Below are 26,601 nucleotides of genomic sequence, written 5' to 3'. Positions count from 1 at the left end.
TATTACAGCCATCTATCAATAACTTTTGGCTAACTATTTCAGGCATTTATCAATGACCTTTGGCTAACTATTTCAGCCATTTATCAATGACCTTTGGCTAACTATTTCAGCCATTTATCAATGACCTTTGGCTAACTATTACAGCCATTTATCAATGACCTTTGGCTAACTATTTCAGCCATTTATCAATAACTTTTGGCTAACAATTTCAGCCATCTATCAATAACTTTTGGCTAATTATTACAGCCATTTATCAATAACTTTTGGCTAACTATTTCAGCCATTTATCCATCACTTTTAGATAACTATTTATCCATAACGTTTAGATAACTATTTCAGACATTTACTTTTAGCTAACTAATTCAATTATTTAGCCATTAACATTACTTGATCTATTTCATCTCTCTCAATCTGTCACTAACAATATGTCTTTAACCATTATTCACTGCATTTAACAAACTACAGTTTATCCATTAACTAAGTTACTTAAGACTCCAACCACATGCCTCCTGACAAATGCAGAAGTACTCCCCTATGTGAGTAGCATGACCCCTAGTTCACCACTAGACCAGGCCATGACTATCACTGAGAACACTAAGGTCTTGTCTTTGATATTATTTTAGAGGGTTAGTATGACGAGGAGTTTACATTGCACTATTACAAACAACTTGGGTTTTTTGAGATGTGATACTAGTGTTTTTAGACTTAATTTGAGTGGTTATGCAAGATAAATCTAATACATTTAAATAAAACAAATATTATATTCTTCAGCAGATTTGACATACCAGTAGGGAGGTGTAACTTACAGTAATTAGCCCTAATGATTACAGTAAGTCAAAAGTTTTTTAACCACTGTGATTATTTCATATATCCTTTCTTGTCCTTCCTGTCACTCCCATAAATGTTACACAACATAAATCAGTAAGCTCAGTTTCACCCTTGTGAAACTACCTGATGAAAGAGAAAGTCACTCCCTCTTACCTGGAATAGTATCTTCTATGAGGAATACTTTCTGTCTTGTCAAACCACAGCCAGTAGCTGTAACATCCTCGGTGTTAAAAGAAGACTGTAAATGACTGACACTTACCGGATTGACTCACTCTGACAAGTGGTTAAATGAACTGAAGGGGGCCACAAGTGAATTTCCTGGGTGGGACATTTTAACAAAACTAAATTCTGCTTCACAAGATTATCTTTATCATTCTAAGCATGTTCCACTGTGATTTGGCAACTGTATAACAGGTCCAGTCACATTGAATGATTTTATTGACTCATTCATTGCTATTGCACAAGGGTGCTTCTTTTATGTTGTCTTTTGTGTGTCCATGCTCAGTGGTAATTAAATAAAGTCTCAGTATCCATATCAAAGGTTCATGCATATTTTATTCAAGAGTAAAAAAGTGGATCGTCCCATGGGGCATGCTTACAGTGTTAGTGACTGGGGAGTCAAAACAGAAAGAGAGCAGAAAGAGAGAGCGAGAGATTGAGAAAGAGTGAGAGAGAGAGACAGAGAGAAAGAAAGTAAGAACCGTGGCACAATTTCTATGGCACAGGGTCTCCCAGGGGGGTTCACCTCTCCCAAAGAAGCACAACAAGATCAACCAAGGAGCAACGCAACATGAAGAGCAACCAGCAGAGAGAGAGAGCTTAAATATTAAGAATAATGTCCATAATAAATAGAATCATAATAATCATAGAATCATAAATATCATCAAATAACAAGAGGAATCATCAAGAATTATGATCAGAGAGAGAGTACACTTTTTTCCTTTAAATTGTGACAGCAACACACCGGCTCTTCTGTTAAAATGTGTCTTTCTGCTTTTTGCTTTAAACAGCGCAAATTTTAACCATGCAATCATGCTTTTGGCTGCCTGAATGCCTGTGCCTCTGTATATAGTATGGTCATTCATCAATGCTAATTTAATATTTGTTTATCGTTATTCATATTTATCGTTAAAAACAACTCCTGTACACCGACAAAGAAGAGAGGAGAGAACGTGGACTTGACACTTTGAATAGAAGCGTACTGTCATTCTGTACAGCATCGAAAGAAACCAGAAACACAGGTTGTGAAAAAGAAAAAGAAAAAAAAAACATGAAAAAAACCCAACAAAATATAACACAAAATGAATACAAAAAATAAATTAACATTATGTACAAAATAAATTATTTATTATTCCTCAGTTCATTTATATTAGCCAGAAAAAAACAAAAAGAAAAAAAAAATCCTACCATAGTGAAACACAGAGCACAAATATAATCTTCACATTATTATCAAAGAACTTAACTCTGCATGCACTGATGCGTTAATATAAATGCTTTACAAAGACCTTTTCTTGTGACTTCTTCTTGTCGTCTTGGCTGCTGCCTTAACCAGAAGAGTCTGTTTCCTTTGTGAAATATTATTTCCTGCTTTTTAGGCCGGAGATTTCCCGGCCATCACTGCTGTGTGGTAGCAGACAGCAACACGGGAAGAAAGGAGGATGTAGAAAGAGAATGAATAGAGTATGACTTCACATTTCAACTCCCCCCGGCTCCCTCTCATCCATAAAGCATCCTACGTTCGCTATACTGCATCTTGCATCTCATGACCGTGTTCATCACATGTGCAATAAAACCTCTTTATGTAACCTATTTACACACAACAGGTGGGGAGAAACACTTGTTTCACATCTGATCCTGGCCCAGTTTCAAGCCTTTGCAGAGAGCTAACTGGCCTGGGACCAGAGTTTTTTGTTTTTTAATATTTTTTTGGGAGGGCAACGAAGGGGGGGGGGGGGGGGGACAGACTCCACTTGACTTCAAGTAGAGGATGGTTACAGTGTAGTGCTACAAAAGCAAACGGGAATCTCCTCCCGAGAAGAAAAGGACAGCGAGGGCTCAGATTAGACTGCAGCTGAGATTATCTCCACACATCTCTCGGCAACAGATACCACACCACACATCAAAAATTTTCTCGCTGGCTGATGACGAGATCAGCTCGTGTTTGCAAACACATATTCAAATATAACTGCACGGACATTTACATGTTGAAGCATGTGCACACACGCAGGCAGGCATATCCACGACTCTATAAAATCAACCTATCGCAAGTTTGGTTCCACTCTCTGTTTGCAAACAGGAAAAAGAAGCATACATATCTTTAACGCCCCCGCCCCTGATTGCCACCCCCATCTTCCGTGCAAACTCTTGACCCCGCCTGACACAGCACACACCACGGACAGCCATGTCATGCTGACACTGTCAACCCACTGTTGATCCCCAACATACATGGTGAACAGCAGCTCCTCCTGTTTTGCATGGGGAGTGTTTTTGTTGTTTCTTTCCTGTTGTTGTGCAGGTACATGGGAGTTGTAGTTCTTTATATAGGGCCCATCAGTTCAGTGAAGAGACTCAGCCTTTGGTGGTATAGTCCGGGTACGCTCATGCCTTTACATACAGCTGAGGGCAACGGGAATGGGGTAGATAATCGTGTGTGTGTGTGTGTGTGTGTGTGTGTGTGTGTGTGTGTGTGTGAGAGATTGCATGTGTGTGTGATGTAGCCCATTCAGTGTATGTAATACTATGTTTGTGTGGTGCATTTTCTTGTGTATATATGCCTATGTACAAGTATCTATAAATATGGTACCATATGAGAGTTGTTGTAACTGCAGGTATGTGTCTGGGCATGTGGGAGGGTATGTCCATCACTGTATATTGCTGTTGCTGTCGGTCCCATTGGGCTCTCCCATGTTCATGCGGCCCATTGACAGGCCCACACTGTTGACGGCATCGCGTCGCGGAGGCATCCTCTCGTTGATCCGATCCAGACCTTTGGCCTCCTCGAAACTGCTGATCCGATGCTGCGGGGAGAAGCCTCGGATGGCTGCGGAGACAGGCAGGCACACACCCACACACGGACACATACACAGACACACACAAACATACATACATGCACACAGAGTTAATATTTTACCAGACATTAAGTAGAATCTTGTGTATCCAAACCCCTGGGAGCTTTGAAGGAAATATTCAGAGCGCTGAAATGGATTGAAGAGTCCAAACCACATTTTATTCATTTATGAAATGTGCATGTGCACACATTTCATGGCGATCCGTCTGGTTTAATTCAACTTTCAAATGCTTTCAATTGAGCACACCAGCAAGGACATTTCAATGCTTATGACCCTGACTGTGCTCCTTTAACAGAGGGACGTTTTGGGTTTGGATGAACAAGGTTCTGTCATATATGCAAATCAACACAGTTCTTACACCACTATCTACACACATCAGCTACTGTCATCTATTGTCTGAATGCTGAGCTAGGATTAGTTTGACCTCGTAGCTCACAGTGAACATGACAGTCAGTGCGACCTGGCCATTGATCCTAGATCAGTAGTCTGAGACACCTGCTAGATAAGCCGTTATGAGACACAGAGTATGGAACAAAGCACAGCTGCACAGAAGCAGTCGTTCATAAGTCCTTAAAACATATTTAGCCTATGTGAAGAGTTTTTGACATTCAGCCGTTTGTTCTGGAGGTTACCACTTTCCCCATTACATTCTGTAACCAATACGTAAAAATTAAAGATAAGGACAAAAGTCAGATGTCAGGTTTTCCATATCTGCCAGGTTGATTCTTTTGGCCATATTTTAAGTTGGGTTAGACTTTAGCAAATTTGTCTTTTTTTGTGATAATGAACTTCAGCTTTGTCTCAATTCCTCTTCCTCAGCGAGTTTAATGAATAATAATATGCTGATGCACTCAAACTTGTTCTTTAAAGGGGCACTCTGCCAATTCTACACATGCACATCAGTTTATGATGTCATCGAGGTAATCTTGGCTTGGACACACAAATGTTTAAGGGAATGGTTCAACATTTTGGGAGATATGCTTACTTGCATAAAGTTAAATGAAAAGACTGATATCTCCCATGTCTGTATGGTAAAGTTAAAACAAGTGGCAGCGAGCTGTTAGCATAGCTTAGCATCAAGACAGGAAATGGGGGGATAAAGTATACAACAATTCATTCAGGTAGTGTACAACCAAACGTCACAAACCAAGCACTACATCTTATCATGCATTGCGCTGAAGGAATGGATGGACTGTTTGGACACAGCTATTGAATCATGTTTGTTTGATCCATAAAAAACAGCACTGTGGTTTTATTATACTGGAACTATTTCTTGGCACAGTGACTTCCTGTAAAACTACAACATGCCATCTTTACGTTTCTGTCCGTGTACGAATTAAACAAACAAGGTACAAAATGTCGAACTGTTCCTTCAATGGCATTGTGAAATGGGGATATAGAGTTTAAAGACATGGGTATTGACCAAGCATGAAGGGTCTGACAAAAAGATGCCATCAGTTGCATTATGGGAAATATGGGATCCAGCTCTTTTTGGATCTGGACCCACAATAAGGATAAAAAAAATAGCATATGTCCAGCTCTTTTGCTTCAGTTTCAAATATTTAACAACTGTTTAATCAGTCCCTTTTGAGCCCCCAAATTTATGGCAGGGCAATAATAAATAGCCAGAGTGCCCCTTTAAATTAGACTCAAAGTGGACCAAATAAAAGCAGAATAATTGGGGTAACAACTTATCAAAATTAATTAAACCAAAATGAGTAAAACCTCTCCAACCTGAAGCTTTGAGATCAGCTGATCTGCGGTCTCTGTGTTGACAGATGCTCCTGCACTGATAAGGAGGTCTGTCAGCAGAGATTGCTGCCACTTTTGAACAACAACTACTGCCATATTACCTTTGCACACATGCAGCTACACACCACTAAGCCACTGTCCTACACAGCGGACACCTCACACCCAGCTACAAATAATAGTACGTAACAGAAAAACATAACACAAAAGATACCCATAATTTATTTGCTTCAACAAATTATGGACTGTAGTTCAGGACAGCACAAAAGTTACAAACACAAAAGACTACAGTTAACAGAAGCATGCAGAGTAATAACAAAGCTTGTGTACGCAGCTTATAATACACTAAACACAAATACCATGATCACAATCTGTTCAGTAGCAGACCTGTTCTGGCTTCAGTCAGAAGAGTCATCACAGGAGCTCAGTACAGAACCTGTTAATGCGTTACTGAAGTGCTCTGCTTAGGTGATGTGACCATTTACTGAAGAAGGCCATGGGATATGGTCAAAAGCCCAGTGAATAGCTGAGTTTTACCACAGAACTTTTGAGGTTTGGTTTGTAAGATTATTAGAAATATTCCCTTAACACTCTGCATTAATTTACTTTTATCATAACAGGTGACTCTTGTTCTGCTTGTGGAGAAACAGATTGGCTGCATGTTTATCTTCTACAGAACTACAGTGCCTATGAAATATCAAAAAAAGACAGTAACACACTGCAGACTATAAGAGTGACCCTGCCCAACTTCACAACACCCACTACCACCCACAGCCCCGCTCTTCTTGCGCGTGTATGGTGTGTGCAAGACAAAGTTGTGTGTGATACGTGCCGTGTGCTGAAAAAGACATGAATAAATGTTTGTGTGTTGGGAGAGAAGGTGTAGTGCTGTTTCCTGTTTGCCAAGAGATGGAAAGAGAAATGTGTGTGCATGTTTTGTGTGATTAAATGTGGTGGCTATGTTGTGAGTGCTGATGTGGTTAGAAGAGCTTGGTGCATCGTGGGTAAGGAAAATCTATGACCTTATGAGCATGGGTGGCTGAGAGCGCAGCCATGCTGCACACACGCACACACACAGGGAACGCATGTGCGCACACACAACACACACACACACACACACACACACACACACACACACACACACACACACACAGTGAAATGAGTGGGATTTTACCTTCAGCGTCCTTAACTGTCTCGATGGCTTCAATGGCCTCAATGGTAGCTGAAGGATGATGGAGGAGAAAAGAAGAAGAGAGAGAAAGGAGGACAGGAAGAGAGAGAAGATGACAGGGTCGAGAGAGTAGATGAAGTACAAAGAAAGAAGGAGGAGAAGAAGAAGAAAGGAGTGAAGGCTGAAACATGCTTCTGTGCAGTTGCGTTTAAATGTGACGGCTTAAGGACGCAAGTGAGGGCGACCGCAGATAAAAATCTCCACTAAATGTAGTTAAAAAAAACACCGGCCCGAACATGTTTAGCCAGTGCCTGTGTTGGTCCAACACCAAACCAGAAATTTGAACACAGGAAGTAAAGGAGAACAAAGAGTAACTAGTGGTGAGGTATATCGATGCAAATATTTGATAAGCAGCGTCATGATGGCCCAGGGGCGTACCATTTAAACCTCTACGTCTCTGATTCATCTCTCATCCTGTCTACCTCTCGACTAAACCCTATACATTAAAAGCAAAGATGCCCGTCTCTGAATAAAACACAAAGAAACAAACAAAAAAAAACGCATTCTGATTGGTAAATCCAACATATACATTAAATGTATGTGCACTTTGTGTCGGCAGACACTGATACAAGTGACGCATGACGATTGCAAATTAGCTGACTCAGAGACATGTTTCAGGCTTTAGTCATGTGAGGCCCTCAGAGCAGCACTGAGACCATGGCAGGTTCAGAGGGCACCTGGTGTTAGCAGTAGCTGCTGTTAGCCCACGCACACCTCACACACGCTTTGGCTGTATGTCCTCTCTATCATTCTTTAGCTCTCTTTCTCTCTCTTGCTTTCTCACACACACACACAACCAGCAGGCTGTTAGTATCCTCAGCGCCGGTGAGGTGAGGTGGAGAGAGTGAGCGAATCAGTGAGGCAGAAGGATGAGAGGAGAAGAGCAGAGGAGGAGAAGAGGAGAGAGGGCAGGAAGGAACCGGAGGATGGTCCAAAGCAGGTATTTAAACTGTGTCTATGTGTACTTGTGTGTGTTTTAGTTCTGCCTTTGAAGGTGTGTCCAGGGTTACGTTTGAGAGTGCGTTTGTGCGAGTGTGTTAAACACTCACCGCTCTGCAAGGTCTGTTTGCCCCCAGACAGCACTCCGCTGGGCAGCATGCCTGTAGGGGTCAGTCCCTTCAGGGTCAACACGTTCTCACTCTCCTCCCTGAGAGACAGACAGAGATGGCGTGCGTGTGTGGGACAGGTGTGTGTGAATAAAAAGAGAAAATTACAGAGAATTACACACTTCCCCTCATTGTGCACCTGCAAACACACAAAAACATGCTCGCAGGATGCTGAAAGTACCAGGCAGGTGACTTCTGATTAATTTCTCCTAAAGTTAAATACAGCATTTATAGGCATACGGTACACACACACACACACACACACACACACACACACACACACACACACACACACACACATGCAGTGCGTACAATTGGAACTCAGCTCACCGTAGAACAGAGAACATTTTAGCCATCTTCCCAATGGCTCGAATCTTGTTTTTGATCACCTCTTTCCTGGCTGCTGCTGCACTGGCTGGAAAAAGAGTCAAACACAAACTCATTAATTTAATGTGCTGTCATCATAAAAAAACAAATTGCCAAGATATCTTTGTAATTACTGAATTATATTTCAGTCTTGTATTTATTCACACAAGCATAGGTTTGAATCATGACTTAAACGTCAATGTTAAGTGTTTCTTACCATCGAAGATCTCCTCTCCGTCATTCATGAGCTCGTCGTCAGAGCAGATACTCAGGACATTGACCAGCATCTCAGTTACTGCAGGACACAAAGACACACACTTAATCAGGAACATAGTTGCACCCTTGTGGCCTAGGGGTTAAGACACCAAGCAAGAACAACAACACCCCGGTTTGAGCCTTGCTAAGATGCTTGTTGCATGTCATTCCCTGTCTCTCTCACTCCCCCCTCATTTCCTGTCATCTCTCCACTGCTGCCCAATAAAGGCATAAAATGCCTCAAATCTGACTAAACTGTGGTTACCCAGGAGTCCCTAATCCTGTAAGTAGGGGTTGTACACCTTTTTAAGCTGATATAATTGCTATTTTTAGAGAATATTACTGAGACCATGTAGAGTACATAAAAATGATCTTCCTTTAAAACTAAGAAATTTATAGAGATTATCCCTTTTAGTGTTTTTACCTTAGTTGTGTTCGCTGAGTGGTGAGATCTAGCGCAGGGACACAGACAGGATGTTATTGCCGTCTGCGTCTCTGCCTTTCAAAGCTAGAATTCAAGATGAAGTTGTGCCTGCTTTGTGCAGCACAGACTGGACTTCTGTCCAGTTAAGGAGGTGTTAAAGGTTCATGACAGGACAAAAGTGGAGAGAGGATAGCTCACAGGCCATCAAGTTTTGTCAGTCTAAGAGCACTCACGTCTTTGTCAGAAGAATACAGCTGCACAGTTGGTACATGAGTGCCATTTGATGGAAATGTATCATGATTATAATTTGCAGTGGTATTACAGAGATTATTTCGATTTTTGCGTCAGACTTTTTTGGCTTAATTTATTAAATGTGCAAACTGATCCATGACTAGGGTTGAGTGCCAGACTTAGTACTTGTAAGAGTACTGACCAAATTATGTAGCTACTACAGAGTACCGATTACCATTAAATCAACTGATGCCAAATTTCAATACTCGACATTGCATCTGGGTGAGAGAAATGTAGAGTATAGAGAGAAAAAGAGAGAGCCAGACTATGTCACCCATACAGCCTGTTCAAGTCACAGTGAGTAAGGGCAGTGGCGAACCTAAAGCGGTCCTGTGTGGTTTCCCTTGTCAAAACTTGATGCAGACAACACTTTTGTAATGTGAAATGCAAAGCTGGCCAGGGCAACACGTCTAACCTGAGGACACACCTGGTCTAACACAAAATATATTTAAAGCTAAAGAGTGTATTGTGTTTGACAGCCTGGAGGCAAAGTCCCCGCAGCAGCCACAGCTAACGTTAGCATGCCTGCAGCCAGCGCTGGAGATAATGAAGTCATCGTCCATGCAAGACAATACTTTACGTGGGGCACAGACAACTTTACCGAATGCTTTTGTATGTTTTGTTATTACAGAGATACTAAAGCACCTTAGAAAGGTACCACTAGATACCAGTACCAAGTTCCTGATACCAGTACCCAACCCTATCCATGACAACTGCTATTTTTGTAGTACTTTATACTAGATTTATGCCTCCAAATGAAATTGTAAGGGCTGACTTTCTGTCTTTTGTGACTCTCTTGCTGCTTCACACTACACCAGTCTGACCAATCTAAAATCAAAAGTGTTTCATTAAATCATGGCAGCCTTGGTAGCTGGACTCATCATCCTTGAGCTCCTTCACAGTCTGGTGATCTGTCTGAGCATAAAATCCACCAAAGCTCAAATAGCTCACATTTAAATCAGGTCTTAAATCAGTACCAACACAATTTAGCCTGAAGTAGGTTTGTGTTAACCGGCATTTCAGTCTAGTGCTGGATTTTCCACACCAAAAGGAGTATTCCTTTGGATATTACAGCACCACTTACGACAACCTGACGCTTTAATGTTCTGATTATGATGTTCTGTATGTGGAAGAGTCTATATAAAGGATTTGTGTGTGCATGTGATACCCTTTTCTCCCACGAAAGGCAGTGACCAGGTGAAGACGTCCATAAAGTTGGGCAGCCAGTAGGGGTGAGGAGAGCAGTTGAACTGACGGATGTTCATCACGTTGTTCTCATACTTCAGCACCGCAGCTGGACACACACACACACACACACACACACACACACACACACACACACACACACACACACACACACACACACACACACACACACACGCACATATAGATTATTGAATTTGGTCAGATATCAGACAATATTATTCTTAAAATATGAATCCCCAATCAGGTTAAACATACAGTTATACTAAAATGAAGAACATGATTCAGTTTTAAAATGTTCACTACACACATAGTCCACACATCCACACACTATGTCTATCAATGTGTTTTAAGCGTTTCTGTTCAGTCTTAGATGAAGAATAATATGCTGTTGAGTCTAAAATGATTGCACCAGTGCTCACATTTGAGCTTTTTGTGTGTGTACAGCTGTGTGTGTGTGTGTGTGTGTGTGTGTGTGTGTGTGTGTGTGTGTGTGTGTGTGTGTTTGCGCATGTGTGTGTCAGACCTTTGTTATTGTAGACATCCAGGTAGTTTGGAGCGGAGAAGATTGTGATGAGGGAGGGGAAACCTGTAGTCTGACTCTTCCTGTACATACGGTACCTGAGGAAAGAGAGACAAACAAACCACCCACGTTACAGCTACACGAATATATAAATAAAAAAAAACATGTTGTGGATGAAAACGGAGGATTTGCTTCAGAGGTCTTTAAAACCAGACAGAGACTGGTTGAAGGCGAGACAGCCACGCATTTAAAAAAAATGAAGAAGGATCTGTGTGGGCAAAATGACAGGGTGCCACTGTGCAGGGTACTGACAGCCCCCAGTGTTTGAGTGAAGCTGCCAGCTCAGAGCTTACATTTTGAATTAGGCCCAGATCTAGTGACTTAGTCACAATAAAAACAAGTCTGGGTGCAATTAGTTTCATGCATGCAAAGAACCCACTGAGATTAGACATGATAATGAACACAAGAGCACATTTCATTTTTATGCACAAACAAAGCACGTATAAGCAGCCCGTAGTAGCTGGGTCCCTTGAGGACAGACTAATTACCAAACTCATCAGTAATCAAGAATTTTGGTTATTTACTATAAACAAATGTAATCTAGGTGTGCAGCAGAATTGGGTGGCTGTCTTTTTATTAATGTGATTTTCATCATGGTGTTCTAGTGTCCTTTGCAGCGTTGTCAGGGATGTTATTCTCTCCAGGAACCTGTGTATAACCAAATCGATTATTCAATCATTATCATCAGCACAAGGTTGGTTCTTGTTTTGGTCCCTACATATTTACAAGCTTTGTCCACAGCAGGCCATCGTACACTGTGCCTGATCATGAGCCGATCGAATCAAGGCAAGGTAAAGGCTCTGTATCAAACAGGCTCCTGATTCGCTGCCTGTTACACTGCTCTACCACACTGGCACAGACTTTACATTTCTCCCTGTGATCTATTATGTACAATGCACAAATGTTTACAGTGTACTGTTTTATAGGCTAGTATGCCGTACAGTAAATCAACATATTTAATATTATGTTATAACTCAGTAAGTGCACTGCTGTTGTCCATCAATCAAACTGCAGCCTCAAAAGGTCACTGAATGTCACAAAGAGAAACCAAAAGTTTTTGTTTGTTTGTTTGTTTGTTTTCTGAGGTGTTCCTGGAGCAGTTTTTACCACCATCCACAATCAGTTGGAATTTTTTTCAGCAGTGAGGAGGTCCCTCATTTGCTTTGTAAACTATATTGTGGGAGAAGATTAAAGTGGACCTATTATGCTTTTCCTAATTTTCTGTCACATAATATAACATAACATTGTTGGATGTTCATATTAAAAGTAGCCAAAGTTTCAAATAATGAGGTAAACATATGCAAAAGTAAACCCTGTGAGTTACTTTCTTTATATGGTCATCTGCTCCAGGCACACTACTGCAAGTGTACATACACTGCTACATGTAGCGACATGCTAACATCAGGGAAACATACTATCATTGTTGCAGATGTTAGTAATTTTTCCCTGATTTCAGATCTTATTCCTGTTGGAACATCTCCAGTTTTTATTTATTTATTTATTTTATTTATTTATTTATTTTTTTATTATGGTTTAAAAAGATTTTATTAGGGATTTTTCTTGGTAGAAAGAGCCACTATACTACATTTAAGTCATTTCCCGGCTGCAATGATGGTGCAGAAATGCGAAGGACCCAGAAACACTGACTGGTCAGAGCAGACTGGGCTTTTTTGGGAGGGGGTGAAACAGTGAGTTTCAGACAGAGAGTCAATTCAAGTATATTAAATCATAAAGTGTTGTTTGAATAATAAAGCATGTAATCGTGTTCTAGTAGAAACCCAAAACACAAGTATGAAACTGAAAATGGTCATGATAATCCAATCACAATGTTTGTTTGCAATAACTTCCTGGAAGAAAACCCCCACGTCATATGCATAGAACAAAATGGCGCTGACCAAACGCTGCCTGAATTGGTTAGTTTTTAGCTATCTAAAAAAAAGCTCATGGTTCTCTCAAAGCCACTAGAACCCATTCACGAAAACAGTAATTTTACTTTGCAGAACACAGGAGGTGCTGGTCTACCACTGCCTCTATCAGTTTGTGTGTAAGGAAAAGGGAAAATGGTCCAAATATAGCGGGCACTTAAACTATTTTATTTTATTATTTTTTTTTTTTACGGTAGCTATAATACGTTTTGCTGCAGCCCTGTCCACTGTAGTACATTGCTTAGCTTCCGTGCCGTCAAACACACTAGCAAAGCAACACAGTACATAAAATAAGCACAACTGATAGGTGAGACTACAGTGTGTAACTATATATCTTTAAACATTACAGTTATGGCTGGAAATGACAACTGATTTCACACATCTCTGTAATAAAAATCAGTTGCTAGTTGTTTACCTGGCAGTGAATGTTTGGAAGTGGCGTCACAGTGATTTGGTATATAGGTCCCCTTTAAGTGTTTTTAGTTACGATTGTTATGAGTATACTTTATTATGTAAGTTTTTCATTCTGTCTCTACACTGCTGCTTATTTCAGTGAATGAAGTCAGTTTTTTATTCTTTCATGTCTTAAAGTGTCAGCAATTTTCAGCTATACATTCGGTACTATTTAGAGGTATAAACTACTGTGTCTTTTGGCCAGCCCTTGTACAAGTTCACCAACGGTTACCCAGACTGCCCAGCTGCACGACGGATAAAATACTGTTAATGGGTTCACCAAACAGCACAAACCACAGCGACAGCACTACTGATAATGCAGCAATTAAGGCAGCACTATTATATTTAGAGGATTTACACTAAGATAACAGACGCCAGGAGTGGATTTGTGGATCAGAAAATTATGTTTCACCCCCACTACTTTATTTAAACTAGTGGTGCAAACCCTACATGGCTCTTTGCCGTCCCATTCTGTTTTCAAAAGATGAGTTAGTTGACCTGAATGTTGTTCAGGCTATTGGTGTTCTCCATCAGACAAACTCTGACAATGCCAATAACACAGTTTTAAGGGTGACAGAAGGAAATCGTGGAACCTCTTTCCCCAGTAATGTGCCAATTCCCTGACAAAGAAAAATAACAGCTCAGAACACGAAATGTCAAGGTAAGCCATTAAATTAAATGGTGCTCTCTTTTAAGCCGAGAGAAGGACTGAGCCGCGACAGTCAGTCAGCTTACCCAGCATCCTGTGCTTCATGCGCTCTGATGATTGACAGCAGGTTGTTGGTCTGTAGGAACTCACACACTGCTGGGTAACTGGGGACAGAGAGAGAGACAGAGAGAAAGAGTGAGAGCAAGTATCTGAAGTGAAGCAGTGGAAAATGAAAATGTAGGAGAATAATCATCTGAAAAGATCCGGTAAAAAACCCTTTACATAGCAAACATGTTATTATATCAAGACCACTGTAAACCTCAAAACAGATGGAAGTATTTAAAGTCTAGCAGTGGGAGATGAGTGGGCCTCTCGTGTTCTAGTGTTACATCTAACTGGGGCCAGCAGGGGGCATGAGTTTGCACAAGGCAGGCCTGAGCAGGACTTATGGCCTCCTCAGTGCTGTGGGGGCTGAGTATACACTAGTTGGTCGATTGATGCTGTGTCTGCTAAACATAGAAAACAACTGTGTTCTCCACAGAAAACATGTCATAACACTGAATTCTACACACTGAGGGGCGCAGCTACGACCGCGCCAACACTTCGCCTGTCTTTCAACCTCAGCTCTTCATCTTTACAATCCTCTGTTCTTATTTCTTCATTCCCATCTTTCATCTTCTACCCCACCACCATCGCCACCACCACCACCACCACCACCCTCCTCCCATGTTGCTCTCCCTCTCTTTCTCTCACTGTATCTTAATATCACTCCATATCTGGCAGGAGTAGCCAGTCGTCATAGCAACAGAACCGTGCAATCTCCCTGGGGATTGTGGGATATCGTTTCATGCTGAAACAGAACTCTGTGTGTGTGAGTGTGTGTGTTTGTGAATGTGCCTTGTTTATGTGTTTGCTCGTACGCTGAATGTGTGTGTGAGTGTGTGTAAACTGGCCAAGATTTTCTGTGTCTTGTACAAATCCCAGTGATTGTTATTGGATCTTGGATGTGGCGTAACCGTGCAGGAAGCATCTCTCTTTCTCTTTTCTCATCACCAACATCCCAAACCAATACACTGAAGTCCACCAAACTTATTAGATTCCAGATTTGTACATGAAAGTCACATCTCCCTAACTCTGGGCCATCACATGGCTCCCAGGTCATTAAAACACATCGAAGGAGCAGAGGAGGAACACATTGGAGGATCAGTCATATTTCTGGCTGCATGTTTCAGCTGCTAATTTGAAAGAATATATATATTTTTTTTTTATCTCTGAATATTGCATTCATTCTGGCTTGTTTGGATATCAGGTAAATTCATATCTCTGAGCTTCATAAGCACAGGGATCTATTGCTTCAAGGATATCAAACTTTAGTCACTCACATTCAAGTTGATTTTCTTCTAAAAAAAATATATTATCAGGACTCTTATGTAATATTTCTTTTAGTTGGTTCTTGTGAGGAGTAATGTTGTCCAGTACCTGTAGAAATAGGAGCAGCCTCTGACTGTGTTGTGGCCAAAGTACTCCTGGGTCTTCTCATTGCCAAAGTCTTCCAGGGGGTCGGCCCACAGCAGGTCGCACATGGGCCCAAATGCTGGGGGCTCCTTGAACCGGTCCAACTAGGACATACAAGGAACACACACACAGAAACACACAAAAATATAAGCTTACAGAAACACAAATGCTCAGTCACATTTAGAAATATAAACATTGCGCACACAAAACACATAAAAACAAATCAGATACCTAATATTTTTAGAAGTGTTATGAACCATAGCACATACACAAGAGCACATATAGGATAAATCAGAGGAGAAAGAAAAGCAAACACACACAAATGCACACACACAAACATATACTGTCAGAGCAGAGCATCTCCATGGCAACCCTCACCACACAGGAGGGAGAAGATGTCACACCAGCAGATTCACCATGGAAACACTGCCATTAGATGAGGAAGTGTGTGTCCTCATGTGTCTGTGTTCATGTGTGTGCCTTTGTACTCTGTGTTACTGTGTGAACTGTATACATACAGCATGTGTGGGGGTCTCTGGTGCACTGGATTTACTGGGTTCTTATGGATTCTCTGCTTTGACAGCACACATATGCATAAATAAGAGTCGGTGTGTGTTTATGTCTGCAACCGCGAGTGTGTTTAAGTGTTACACATAAGCTGATAACATGTAACGTTAAATTTATTTTTCCCCCGGCAATGAGAAGTGTGATAAATGTTGCTACTATGTATAAAGCAGTAAATGCAGAGGCAGTGAAGTTGAGAAAAAGGGTTTCAAGTTTTCAGTCTGGCAGGCAAACAATTAGAAGTTGTATTTTCATTCTTTTTCTTCCTTTTGTGCCTGATTTTAACCCCAAAACTAACTGCAATAGAATGTGAATAATGCCTAAAAATACAGTTCAGAGTGAAAAGGAAAATGTTTCTACCAACATAAATGTGTTCTTTCAGCTTCTTGTCCGTTTTAATTTGTTTCTTTAAAGGGATAGTTCAGATTTTTTGAACTGGGGTTGTATGGGGTACTCATCCATAGCCACTGTATTACATACAGTAGTTATCAGGAGAGGCAGGCTGGAGTCCAACAGGGAAGATAAGCAATCTACTGCTGTGGAGGGGTCAGAAACAAAACATATCATAGCCACCTAAAAAACAGTGCCACCTAAAAAAAATCAGTATCACTTTAATTGTATACTATATTTAGAGTGTTATCCCTGCTTCACCTGTCTGACAGTGATTTCTAATGGGAAAATAAAGCTGTGAAGCCGTCATATCACTTTCTTAAAAGCCAGACTCCATTGAGAAAAACATTGATTTAACACTGTTGAACACAGGAGCTGCTGATCTACTGCTGCCTTGATCACTTATTTTGTTTGTGTTATTGTGTGATTTTGGCATTTAAAAGGGTTAGTTCAGGTTCACCAAAGTCACACAATCACACAAATTAACCAAATGATCGAAGCAGCGGTGGACCGAGAGCATAGATGGGAAACTGAAGCCGGTAATGGCTTCCCCATTGTAAGGAGCTGCCTGACTGAAAGATAAAATGGTGAAAATACTCTTTATAAAGCGTATACTTAAACTGATGTTGTTGTTTTTTAGGTGGCTATGATTCATTTTGTTTCTAACCCCCATCCTAGGCAGGAGGCTACATTGCTTAGGTTCCATCATGGACTCCAGCCTGCGACTCCAAACTGGGGGCGTGCTGACATATACTGTATGTAGTACACTGACTATGGATAACTACCCCATACAACCCCACTTAAGACAATCCAAACTATCCCTTAAGAGAATAAAATGTGCTATGATGATATATGTTGGTGAAGATTCTCAGTCTTCCAGGTCATGGTAATTTTGATTTACAGTTTATAGACCAGAAGTATTGCATGTGTTGCTACTGTATATGTTCTGTCAGTCCTTCTACTATTAATATTTATATTCATTCATACTATAAACTAATTTACATATATGAATATGTCATTTAAAAGCAGCATAATAGCAACATATTGCATGAACTCCACTCAAGTCAAAAGCTAACATATCAGCTGAGATCTGCTATGCTAGTTACCTTTAGCAGGTTTAGCTGATCTTTTCTCTGTTATGGCTGAATTTAACTACTGCCACATTTAGTTTTGTGAAGTAACCAACTGAATCAGCTACTAGGATGTCACTTCCTCAAAGTGGATACTTTCTATTTACAGGTAGGTAAAATCTGTAAGTAAATTTAGTTTTAGCATTAATGGCTAGAAGTTGCTATCTCACCAGGGTTACACGAGCTAGCTTCACATTAGCGTAGCGCTTCTGCTTTAGCTGTCTCGCTTGCCATTCTGTATAATACAGAGTTGTCTCCCCTTTAAGCCAACACTGGAGATAGTAACAGCACAGAAACAATGTCTGCGGGACAGCCAGCAAGACCGGATCATGGGCAGCACAGGTGTGACATTTTGACAATGTGTCATGTGTGCTACCCACTACAGGAGATTTTAAAAGTAGCTGTTAGCAGTTAGCAGGTAGCAAGTATCTCAAAGAAGAAGGACAGGTTAGGTGCCATTTTTATTGTTTAGAAAGTATTGCCGATGCGAATGTTGTGTTACATGTCACACCAATCTAGGCTGACCAAACGTCCTCTTTTGCCCAGACATGTCCACTTTTCACGTCCTGTCCGGGGCGTCCGGGGGGTGTTTATAAATTGATGATAATGTCCAGTTTTCCGTGTGTGTGTGTGTGTGTGTGTGTGTGTGTGTGTGTTAGAGTGCGCACGGGCCGCATTTTTCTGTCCGAAACCGAACCGAGCCCGACATTATTTAATGAGTAAAGCACTGAGTTTGTGTCACACAGTTGTTATGGTTACAGGCTATTTAACAGGCCGGGAGTGCGCTGTGGGTGCTCCGCAGAGAGGGAGACCTCCGTGTTTGAGACGGGAGCAGGTGGCAAGAGGTCCGAGGCTTCCAGCGAGTGGAGAGGAAGAAATATAGCCTAACAAAATAAGATAAAATAGGAAAACTTGTCTCCCTCTTTTATTTTCAGCGTTTAATCAAGGCGGAGGCGGGTGGTGGAAGGTCCGAGGCTTCCAGCGAGAGTAAAGGTAGAAACAAACAGCCAATGTGTGTCTGTGTGTGTTCTGTTCAGGTGTTGTCACATAAATAACAGTCCCCAAGCAATAAACAGGACAGACAATAGGATTTCATTTATTTTTACACTACATTTTCACTGAAAGCTGACCGAATCCANCGTGGCCGGGCCGAATGTCCTCTTTTTTGGAAATCAAAATATGGTCACCCTACACCAATCACCCCTCTTTTGCTTCCACAATGCCGGCATCCTGTTTGAAATCACACACTGTAGCGGCATGATACTGTTGTTGTTTGGTTCCGTGTAAAAATGCAAAGCTGGTATAAGCATCAGCGTTGCCAGGTGGGAAATGTAGGATTATCATACCAGAGACTCAAAAGTATCATATTTTGAGGGAAATTATTGTACATCCGTCATAACCAAAATAACAATCCTACTGATGCGGTATAGGCATCTTTACTTTTTTTCCATTTTCCTTGCTTCGGTTTTTCCTCTTCTTCTTATTCTGTTTTTAATCTCATTCTCGCTCGACTTCCTGACGGGTCCTAGCACCTCGTGGGGCGGGTACAGCTGACCATTCAGCCAATCGTGCTCATTGTTCAGAGACAAACGTCACCTGGATCTCACGCTAAGCAAAGTGAGATTGGCTGGAAACATGTCACATGGGAACACATGCCTTCAGGGCTCACAAAAAAACTTCAGCATACTGATTACAACTACACATTCATGAAATGGTCAAATTATCATACATTTGGCCTTTTTTGGGATTATTTTATTATTATTGATCGTACAGAGGGCCAAATTATCGTACAAATACGATAATTATCGTACACCTGGCAACGCTGTAAAGCATGGACTTTGTAGCAGTCCTACAGTATAGTGCGAACTCTATAAAAAAAGGGCTTGTGTAGTGCGTTCAGTGGACGAGTCATTGAGTGAGTCCCTGCACGTTTGTTCACAACTGACTGAGTGCTTGACTGAATTGCAAACTGAGCAAGTCGTTTAAGGAAGTAATTCAGTTTAGCTTGTTCGCCCAAAAGATTCTTCTTTTGAATGAAACGTTTGCCAAGAACACAACACTACCAAATATGTATTAACTGTGCTCTGCCTTTGTAGGGCAGTATAGTTCATTCCAGTGTGAGTGTGTGCCTTTTCGTACCTTCTTGATGTCGTCCAGCGTGTGAATCTCCGGTGAAAGCCCTCCGTGCACACACAGGAACTGCTGGTTCATCAGGGCTGCCAGGGGCAGGCAATCAAACGCCTCCATGCAGGAGTCATACACCTGCTCTGAATACTTGATCTTACCTGGAGGTGGTTAGAGGGGTGGAGAGATATTTCAAGGTTTGAGACAAAGGAAGCGCCTAAATGTGTTTTGACATGCTTTGAACAGCCACCATCCCCGCAAAACGTACAGTCAGTCCCCGTCACTCGGAGTGTGACTGTTACATATCACACACAAACACACTGCAAGGGAGAGCAAACAAACATGGAGCTTTGACATGGATGGATATAAAGGCTTCAGACAGACTTGCTCGGTTCCTATGAAAACATAATTTTGTTCACTTGGGTGTAAAGGCGGTTACATGTAGGATTTTTACATAACATGTTATTAATTTATGCAGTCATCTCTTCTTCAGCACTCCCATATGACCTGTTTCTCTCCTCTCTGATGATTTAGAAATGCCCCTTCTCAGAGAGGAAATCTACATTGGTGGAAAGAATGCTCCATATTACAGTAGATAGTGTATTGCAACAGACAACATGCGGATGCAAAGACTCCAACTCTGTTTGCAGTGAACCAAATCTGACCCAAATATAAGCATGAAGCAGCGTAGAGGCGTCACTGTGAGGCTGAATTTTTTGCTTTATGAAAAATTCCTTTGATTTGGCAGGGATATCAATAAAGACATCCAACACGCAGCATCTTTAAAGTACATTTCACACATGGGCGTAACAATACATCTGACACAAAACAATATCACAGGATTAAAATAGCTGAAAGGAGATTGGAGGAGAGAGATAGAAGAGGAAAAAAGAAGAGAGAAGGGTGGATTTTGGATGAGAGCGAGCAAGGGAGGAGGGGTGAGAGAAAAGGAGAATGATAATTTCATAAAGAGAGAAGGAGAGAGATTGATGGGAGGAGACAGGAGAAGGAGGAGAGGTTAAGAGCGGTAAGATGAAGAGAGGAAGGATAGGAGACGGCAAGGGAGGAGGAAAGAGAGATGGGAAGGAGAAGGGAGAGTATGAGGACATGAGAACGACACGTACACAAATCAAAGCCAGTGTTGTGGAGTACCAGTGTACAGTAGCCAGCGTGTGTGTACTTGTCTGTGTGTGTGTGAGACAGTGAGGAGCGTGTTCGTCAACCTCTCCATCTGCCTTGAGTAGAGCAAGAGCTCATTATTGCTCGTCCACCAGTTTTCAGCTCCTTCCACACACAGACGCTTAAACATTTATGAAGACGCTCTTGCACACACATGCAGCCACAGTACATACTCTTGCACACACTTGTGGTGCACACACACACACAAACACACTCGCACACACTCGCACACACAGCAGATGGTAATTGAGGGCGACCACTATTCGCCACGAGCACCAGGGGAAATTAGCTTCCTTGTCCCTTGGCCAATCAGACACAGAGGAGCAAGTCCCTGAGCCAATCATTAAGGGCCAAATTAATTTGCTGCTAATCACCCACTCTCGGACAGGACGCGAGGAGAGTCAAAGAGAGAAAGAGAGAGAGAGAAGGTGCGAGGGAGGAAAAGATGGAGGATGAAGGGAAAGGAGGAGGGAAAGAAATGGGAGATAAGGACGGAGAGGGGGGATGGATAGGAGTGTGGGAAAGGAGGGAGGACACAACCTAGAGGGGGAGGAGGAGAACAGAGCCTACAGAAAATAAATAACTTTACAGCTGAAACGATCAGTCGCTGATGTATTGATTAGTTGAATGACAGAAAATGAATCTGCAAGTGACTGTTTGCTAAACCCCGCCCCCGAGCAGTGAGTTGTCCAATCCTTGCTTAGCAACTGTAACTAGGCTTCACAGGACTACCATTGAATTTCTTTGCATGTAAATGGGGCTGTGGTGAGAGTGATGCATAGTAAATAAAGACTTCAGAGGCTGGTGTAATTGTTTTAGCCTTTAGATACCCGTAGATTAATTATGCATGATTAGCTAACATTTTGTTAGCATTGTGTTAGCAAAACATTAGCTTATCTTTGTGTGGATGATTGTGTAATTGGCATTTATCTTGTAGATCTGAAGGTCCTGTACCCAGCTGCTTGTAAATTAGACATGGGGCTCCAAAGATTTAAAGGTTTTGAACTGCTGACAGGCGCTGACATCAGTAACCATCATGGGTGGCAAGCTGTCAAGGTCCTAGGTGTGAGGCTCAATATCATTAACAACTTTAATTTTATAATACATCACTCCTTTGCCTTACTCAAGAGCTTCTCTTTGTATTTGCATTTGTCTTATAACTTTCTGATAATGAATGATTGACGGATGATTAGATTGGTGACACATAATGACAGCTATCCAGGATGCTTTGCAATTCCCATTCCCTATGGACCAAACAGTGTGTTTGTCTGCTCTAACATAAGCTACAAACGTTAGCATTAGTCCAGCTAACTACATGATTACTTACAGTAGTAACTGAGTGTTACGTCCAAGGTCAAGGAGCATTCTGCTAGCTAATATTTGTGGGGTAACAGGTTATGTTAAAAAAAAAAAAAAAAAAAAAAATCACATTCACAATAGAGTGGTGCAGGAACGAGTTAGCATTTTACCATTCCTGGTTCCCTCATCTTTAAGTCAGTCTGTTTTTTGAATGGATTTGTGGTTAGACACCTGAAATAAGCTCTATGGTTAACACAAGCTGAAGAGACCTTCACGTTTTGTTCTGCAACATAATGCCTCAGGAAATACCCCACTCTTGTATTTTAAAACTTTTAGGTGTCTTTAAAAAGTGGGTTGCTAACAAGTGGCTAAAATAAACTACAGAATGTCTCGACTTTACACCTCTGTTGTGGTGGCAGCGTTAAGTTATGCGACTATAGTGTAGTTCGCATAATTTAACGTCGCCACCACAACAAGGAATAAAAGTGGTGTTAATTTGTGGAGATTATCTTGCTACACAAAATGTGTACGTATCATAAAATCTGGTTTGCCACAAAGCTTATTTTCTACAATAATCAAAAATCCAATGGAAAAATCACGTAGGCTTTATGACAAGGGAACCAGGATGATGCTAACTTCTGCATCAGCCTACAAAAGACATCATCCCTGCATCCCTCTATGGCACATCCACTGTGTAGTCTTTCCCCACTGAGGGGAAGCCTGTCCTAGACGCTACTATGTGAGAGTGTAGGCCAACATTAACATCACAGTTGTTCTGTCCTGCTCAGCTGGATTTGGGGAGGTTTACACTCCAGCATCCACAGCTGAACTCGTTATCTGAGGAAGCACTACATTTGCCAAACACGTCAGTAAGTTCTCATTCTACAGCCTTTTCTCTTCTAACAGTGAAAGTGGAACACGCTGTTCAGAAATATGAACAGTGAAGCAACCTCTGTCTTGCTTGTCCAGTTATGTAAGCTAAGCAGCTAAACAGGGTTATGTTAGCATGAAATAACACTCTGATCTTTTATTTTTACTTGTCGTTCTTATGATATAAGAACACTGCAGAAACAAGACCAATGCAGTTTAATTATGTCCATGTCTCCTACTTGAATTATTATCATCTAGTGAGGATGCAAACTTTTTGTTTGGGATGTGTAGCTTCAGCCTCAGTCATTTAGCATTATATCATGTATATCAGACCCTCTTTACAAGGTTCTTACTCATAAACGAGTCAGCTGAAAAACATTTTAAAAAGTTTTCAACCAACTAATTGATGATGAGGCTGAGGTTGAAGAGGGCAGAACAACAGAAATGTGAGGGGTAACCCACTGACGCAAAGGAGAAAACACATACTCACATTCTTGTTTGAAGGTGAAATATTCTGTCAGATGTCTACATTCATGGTTTCCCCGTAGAAGAAAGAGCGTCTTTGGGTAGAGGATTTTCAGTGACCACAGGTATAGCACACACTAAAGGTTGACCAGGGAGGAGAGAGCATAAAGGCTGGTTAGAAATCAGCCGCTGCACATTAATAACAACATCATTAAACAAGCGTAAAACAAAAAGAAGGTAGTTTCAGAAATTAGGGTACATTTATAATGCATTATGGTAAGCAGTGCCAGCATAAATACTGGCTTGTAATAAATTAACCTAAACACATATTGACTGTATACAGCAGTATATTACATTGCCTGGCTCAAAGGACTTGGAATTAAAAGCAAGACCACAGACTATGAAAAGGAAGTGATTGTAGCCACTGTGACACCACCCACTGGTCTGTGCACTACTGTTTTGAAGCCTTGAGTTTGGCATTTTGGCCATCGCCATCTTGGATTTTTGGACCCAGATGTGGCCATATTTGAACGAGAGGGTGGAGCTGTGGAGGAGCGAGGGGTGGATCTGACTAAGAATCTGAGGACAGCGATGTAGTGGTGACTTGTAATTTACAAGGTGGCCATGCTCTGAAGCATTCCCTGCTTCATCGTGCTGAACTAAAAAAAAATTGAAACCAGAGATTGAGACCATGAATTCATCAGGAAAATGTTTTATGAGGTAATAAATCAAGTGAAAGGAAGGGTTAATTTTATAAGCCCTTTCTGCACTGAACAAAAACCCCAATAACCCCCACTGACATCTGGTATTTAGTGGGAAAGGTTACAATGGGCATTCACCCATGGGACAAATGACTCTGCAGCAGTCACAAGTACTTATTGACTCCAGTTAGCAGTGATGGAAATAAGACATCCAGTTGGACATGCTAATTTTAGCCCCTTTGCCAGCATGATGCAATGATGTTCCAGCAGCATTCGAAAATCCTTCAAAATTTGGTCAGCACCAAATTTGAGAGGGAGAATGATTAAGTGGAGAAATAAAAGAGAAGTAACCACTGTAACATTTTCACTGGCCTCCACACTGCTTTCTGTTGTTTGCTAACCTGTTTTGTGGCCTGTCCATGATGTTGAAAGTGACACATCGGGAAAAACAACAACAAAAACAGAGAGGCATGCTTGTCGACATACAGCTCTGGTCTACTGGCAATGGGAGAGCAGTCTATCACCTACTTTATAGGTTTTCCCACATTTAAAAAACAGCATACATGTGCTTCAGTAGTTGAAAAAAGGGGTACCACACTACTGTACTACGGGGGTTCTTTCAGCAGCCAGTGGAGTCGCCCCCTGCTGGCCATTAGGAGAAATGCAGGCAAGAGGCACTTATCCATTTGTTTTATGTTTCAGACCCAGAAGCTACGTCCACTTCTTTTAAACTGTCTACGAGTGAGACATAGAGAATCATGATGGGGCTGTTACAAGGATATCCTTCTCTGAATGAATCATCCTGCCCAAATTAATTAACTGATTGACTGATCCTTACCCTGATCTAAAGATAGAAGTAAACAGGATTTTTGACATGAATCATCCCAAATAATAGTGTGCTGACTGAGTCTACAGGAAATAAAATGAATTGAAACAGCTGTGGCTATGTCTGACATCTATTAGTGTCTAAAATCATCCAACATGTTTTCATTGTCATCATTTTGTTAATCCCGCAAATGGCTCAGACGATGTTCTCTCACCTTTACACAGTATCATCAGCGCTCTTCGTTAAGTCCCCTGTCTATGTGCCCTTGAAGTGTGTTAGGAAGGTGGCCTAAATATTGCTCCCTCCCCTCCAAACTCACTCCATGTCAATGATACCTCCCTCATGCCACGAAGACTAAGAAGACATTCACCGTGTGCTTTTATTATTATGGATTCAAATCACGCTCCTGATCTGTGGTGCATTTCTGCCAGACAAAGTAATCACAAAAATACGCCACTGCACTCAGATCTACTTTACAGAATCACGTGTCCAAACAGCTGGACATACTATCCCCGCTCAGTTTCCACACATATCTCAGTAAGCAGCAGATCACACTCTCGCTAGTAATTACTGACCTTGAATTATCCATGAATTTTAAACCACCTTGGTCTTTGTACATTTTCAGACACATTGTGGTGTGTCAATGCTAATCTGGAGTACCTTTTGTACATTTATAATACATTAAATACAGCACGGTGTTGTAACTGTATACCTCTGTAGTGAAATAAACCTCACCACTAGAAACTGTATAATAGACTTCAGGGCAATGCACACTATAATGGACATTGATTTAGTTGTAAGCTCACTGTATACTGTACACAATACAGTGAGCTTACACACCCAGTAAAATAGAGACATGTTCAGTGAAGTATGTACAGTGCTGGAAAAAGTGTCCATCCTCACCTCGATACTGAAGTAGCCCCTGTCCACATAGTCCCCTAGGAAGAGGTAGCGTGTGTTGGCAGGAGAACCTCCCACTTCAAACAGCTTCATCAGGTCGAAGAACTGGCCATGGATATCTCCACACACTGTGGGAACAGCACAGTATTAGTATCATAAAGTTTTAGCTGCCACATGTAAGGCTTACAAAATTCAGTAAAAAAAAAAAAAAAAGAACTTGGGACCATCTTTGCTTCAGTGGCTCCATATGGCCTGATTTGCATCTGCAGAGGTATATCTGTCCTGTCTGCTGATCTAGAAACATCACTCATCTGCCTAATGAAAAAAACAGAAAATAAGTGATAAAAATATCCTCTATTGCCATCATTTTGAGGCACTACCTGTCAGTAAAGGTATGCACCAGGGATCTCATGTGTAGTCTCTATACTGAGTCTCTCTTTTTGTACCTTATAGGATTACATGTGACGAAAAAAAAACGCAACTAAGACATTGTGATTAGTTGTTTGA

At 41.3% G+C, this 26,601-nt stretch overlaps 1 protein-coding gene across 4 annotated transcripts in view; it reads right to left on the bottom strand.

The window, feature by feature from the left end:
- Positions 1–1,368: 1,368 nt before the first annotated feature.
- The window catches only part of LOC126389300 (protein phosphatase 3 catalytic subunit alpha-like), a 49,043-nt gene continuing 23,810 nt past the window's right edge, over positions 1,369–26,601 (bottom strand). For 3 of the 4 annotated variants that reach the window (XM_050042904.1, XM_050042901.1, XM_050042902.1), the window contains exons 3-14: positions 26,098–26,222; positions 23,693–23,804; positions 19,870–20,015; positions 15,611–15,750; positions 14,218–14,295; positions 11,048–11,142; positions 10,487–10,612; positions 8,566–8,643; positions 8,313–8,397; positions 7,926–8,023; positions 6,820–6,867; positions 1,369–3,868 (exon numbers count right to left, since the gene is read on the bottom strand). In XM_050042904.1, coding sequence (XP_049898861.1) covers positions 3,690–3,868; positions 6,820–6,867; positions 7,926–8,023; positions 8,313–8,397; positions 8,566–8,643; positions 10,487–10,612; positions 11,048–11,142; positions 14,218–14,295; positions 15,611–15,750; positions 19,870–20,015; positions 23,693–23,804; positions 26,098–26,222 — 1,310 coding nt within the window. In that variant the 3' untranslated portion in view covers positions 1,369–3,689. The remainder of the gene's footprint in view (positions 3,869–6,819; positions 6,868–7,925; positions 8,024–8,312; positions 8,398–8,565; positions 8,644–10,486; positions 10,613–11,047; positions 11,143–14,217; positions 14,296–15,610; positions 15,751–19,869; positions 20,016–23,692; positions 23,805–26,097; positions 26,223–26,601) is intronic. The other variant, XM_050042903.1, reaches the window with a different exon arrangement.

Source organism: Epinephelus moara, chromosome 4 (genome assembly GCF_006386435.1).
Source record: "Epinephelus moara isolate mb chromosome 4, YSFRI_EMoa_1.0, whole genome shotgun sequence".
Taxonomy (NCBI): Eukaryota; Metazoa; Chordata; class Actinopteri; order Perciformes; family Serranidae; genus Epinephelus; species Epinephelus moara.
This window is presented reverse-complemented; position numbering and strand designations above follow the sequence as displayed.